Source organism: Eurytemora carolleeae, unplaced genomic scaffold (genome assembly GCF_000591075.1).
Source record: "Eurytemora carolleeae unplaced genomic scaffold, Eaff_2.0 scaffold116, whole genome shotgun sequence".
NCBI classification, from domain to species: domain Eukaryota; kingdom Metazoa; phylum Arthropoda; class Copepoda; order Calanoida; family Temoridae; genus Eurytemora; species Eurytemora carolleeae.
The window spans coordinates 1,782-5,708 of NW_019396247.1; the positions used below are offsets into that span (position 1 = coordinate 1,782).

The 3,927-nt window shown below is 33.4% G+C and overlaps 1 protein-coding gene across 1 annotated transcript in view; it reads left to right on the forward strand.

Moving 5' to 3' along the window:
• LOC111699301 (uncharacterized) overlaps positions 1-3,927 on the forward strand; it is a 9,246-nt gene that overhangs the window by 1,734 nt on the left and 3,585 nt on the right. The window contains exons 2-4 of the mRNA XM_023469941.1: positions 307-375; positions 2,616-2,657; positions 3,163-3,211. Coding sequence (XP_023325709.1) covers positions 307-375; positions 2,616-2,657; positions 3,163-3,211 — 160 coding nt within the window. The remainder of the gene's footprint in view (positions 1-306; positions 376-2,615; positions 2,658-3,162; positions 3,212-3,927) is intronic.

Below are 3,927 nucleotides of genomic sequence, written 5' to 3' on the forward strand. Positions count from 1 at the left end.
CCCCCCCCCCCCGGAGACGTCAGTTTGAAAAGGTTTAAGTTCGGATCATATTTAAATATCAAACTTGAATTGTACATAATTTGAACAGAATTGAAAAAACGTTTCTGTTTTTATTTTCTTAATTAATTTAACATTGTTCAATAAGCCTTAGAGTTGGGCTATGATAAGACAGCACCTGGCCGCCTGCTGCGGAAAATAGTATTTTATAAACTGTGATGTGTTATGATTGAATTCCTGCGCCAAAGAAATGATCTATATTGATTTGATAATGTTCATTTAGAATTCCAATTATATATTTTTTGGTAGAACGCCGGAAGCACAACTAACCCTGAAACCATCCTTCAACTGAACCAAGCTCCCATTCAGTCGGTTCAGGTACAATATATTTACTTAAAAAGTAATGGCAACTAGTGCAATGTCCATTATTTCGTGATCAAAATCAAATATTTTTCAGTTTAGAACCTCTAAATCTTGATGATACATACACGGGCAGCCATGGTACATTTGAATTTCCGAGCCGGGTCAACCTTTCCGGTCCCAGTTTGTACTGTATCGCCCGGACATTGGGTAAATAAAGCAGAAACTTAATAGGACTAGTCGGTGCAACAAGGTTGACACGGTCAGACTTTAGGTTGAAATTACTTTTACTAAAGGGTCCGGGGTGCGTGCATATAAACTAGGTGTATAGCTCATTAGCATATACGCTATGTTTTCCCTCTGCTTTAACTCCAAAATTATGGAATTCGATTGAATTAGAGCTTAAAGAAAATAAATCTGGAAAATCGTTTAAAAGAGAAGTCGCCAAGAACTATTTAGATAGTTATGCAAGTTATTAATTTATTAGATATTAATTCTCAATTATAGCTTTGTTTCTCGCTTGACCAGCCTGTGGATCTGTTCAGCCAGGAATCGTATCTTTTATTTTAAACACTAATTTTTAGCCACCAGACTACTTAAAGGAACCCTCACCTTTCTCTGCCAGGAACTCCAAATCTATTTTTTGTGAAACTTTTCAAGTTAAATTTTGTTATTAAAGACTGATTGTAAACAGAAAACAGTTTCGGCTAGTTCTGTCTCCCTGCCATAAACTGTAATTTCAACTAATTTTAATGTTAATTATAAATATCCATCTATACATGTATTTTATGGCTAAATATATAATTTGATTTGATTTATTTTGTTAACTGTAAAAAAACCTGTGTTTCATGTGGATAAACTTAGTCTTTACTATCTTATTGTAGTTCATAACCCTTACGCTTAAAGTACCCTCTCTTTCCTGTATACTTCTTCACCACCTCATTACTTTTTTCCTGATTTATCATCATTGTTATGTTTACAGTGTACACTGTATTTATTTACAATTCTCATTCGCTTATAATGGGCAAACCTATTAAAACAACCTACTCTGGTTAGGCGGGACCAAACTACTTAGTAAATTGCGATTTTTATTTGTATTATCCTGTGCTTTGTAGTTAAATAAAAATATGAAATATGAAGATTTAGTGGTATCCCACTCAAAACAGTAAAAACATAAAACTTCTAGTATCGGAGCAACTTATCCAATTGATCAGTATTTCAGGGTGTACCCTGGAGGAACTAGACCAACTGATTAAAATTTTAGGATGTAAGTGTACCCGGAGCAACTGAACCATGCAACTGATAACTATTCCATGGTGAACCCGGAGCAACTAAACCAACTGATTACTATTTTAGGGTGAATCCGGAGAAACTAAACCAACTGATAACTATTTTAGGATGTATCCTGAGAAACTAAACCAACTGATAACTATTTTAAGGTGTATCCGGAGCAACTAAACCAACTGATAACTATTTCAGGGTGTATCTGGAGCAACTAAACCAAATGATAACTATTTTAGTGTGTATAGGGAGCAACTAAATCAACTGATAACTATTTTAGAGTGTATCTGGAGAAACTAAACCAACTGATAACTTTTTTAGGGTGTATCTGGAGCAACTAAACCAACTGATAACTATTTTAGGGTGTATCCGGAGCAACTAAACCAACTGATAACTATTTTAGGGTGTATCCAGAGAAACTAAACCAACTGATAACTATTTTAGGGTGTATCCGGAGCAACTAAACCAACTAATAACTATTTTATGGTGTATCTGGAGCATGTAAACCAACTGATAACTATTTTAGGGTGTATCTGGAGCAACTAATCCAACTGATAACTATTTTAAGGTGTATCCGGAGCAACTAAACCAACTGATAGCTATTTCAGGGTTTATCTGGAGCAACTAAACCAACTGATAACTATTTTAGGGTGTATCTGGAGCAAATAAATCAACTAATAACTATTTTAGGGTGTATCCGGAGAAACTAAACCAACTGATAACTATTTTAGGGTGTATCTGAAGCAACTAAACCAACTGATAACTATTTTAAGGTGTATCTGGAGCAACTAAACCAACTGATAACAATTTCAGGGTGAATCCAGAGAAATTGAACCAACTGATAACTATATTACGGTGTATCTGGAGCAAATAAACCAACTGATAACTATTTTAGGGTGTATCCGGAGCTACTAAACCAACTGATTACTATTTTAGGGTGTATCTGGAGCAACTAAACCAATTGATAATTATTTTAGGGTGTATCCGGAGCAACTCCTCAAGACCCCCCACCAGAGCAGGCATAAATATTTATTAATTATTTATTATTTGATTATACAGTCTTGCATGAGTTGAAAGAGACTTGTATATATACATTACATGCTTAATTGATTATCTTAAAAGCTAGAAAAATCAACATATCTTTTAGAAAACAAAAGGATCGAGTTGATTTGGTTGATATCTCCTTTACTTCACATAAACGAGTTGCAAATAAATATGTTGAGGTTTCTTCTCAAGAGATGTTTCTCCTTTACTTCACATACACGAGTTGCAAATAAAATAACTTTGTTATATTGATATTATGAGTAGGTTAAACAGGGTATCCTACTCTACACTGTATGTATAATGAATACCCCTGTATAATATTCATATTATGAGTAGGTTAAACAGGGTATCCTACTCTACACTGTATGTATAATGAATACCCCTGTATAATATTGATATTATGAGTAGGTTAAACAGGGTATCCTACTCTACACTGTATGTATAATGAATACCCCTGTATTATATTGATATTATGTGTAGGTTAAACAGGGTATCCTACTCTACACTGGACTAGGCATGATTTCAATAGGTGAGAATATATACAGTGATCGCTAAAATAAATTGGAAAAGAAAGAAAACCACACACATCACCCTCTACTAAGTTTTCGGTGTGTTCTGCAGGGTTTTGCAGTAATCTGACCGAAGTAATAGAATTGGGTTTAGTGGAGAGTGACATAGCAATATTTCGTTACTATGTTTATTATAAAAGTTAGATATGGATAATTCATAAACTAAACTTAGGAGTTGAAAGCTTGCCACAAACTCTAATTTTCCAAGCCTTATATCTTTCTTGTTATCTGATGTCGTCGCTTTTGAAATTTCTATGAATTCAATTAATAGATCGATCAAATAATAGTCAAATAGGGAACTGAGTTTTGGCCAAAAACTTAAATTTTTAATGCCTATATCATCGCAATCTTTGATATTTTAAACTTAGACTTTTTGATCTATCAGAATTCATAGTTGAAATATCAAAGGTCTACAATATTGGGTTAAAAAGATAAAGAGATTCGAGAACAAGACTTTGTGGAAAGAACTCAGTTCCTTTCTTAGGTGTGCTGTATCAGCTTTCATAGACATTGGATTTCGTAAATGCGAGTTTGTGGTAATTGTTCAGGTCCTTTGTATTTTGTGAAGTATAGACAGAGCTCAGAAAACGTTTACTTTTTAAATATATTTAAATGTATTTATAAATGTATTTAAATATTTAAATGTATCATTTATATATTTAAATACATTAAATTA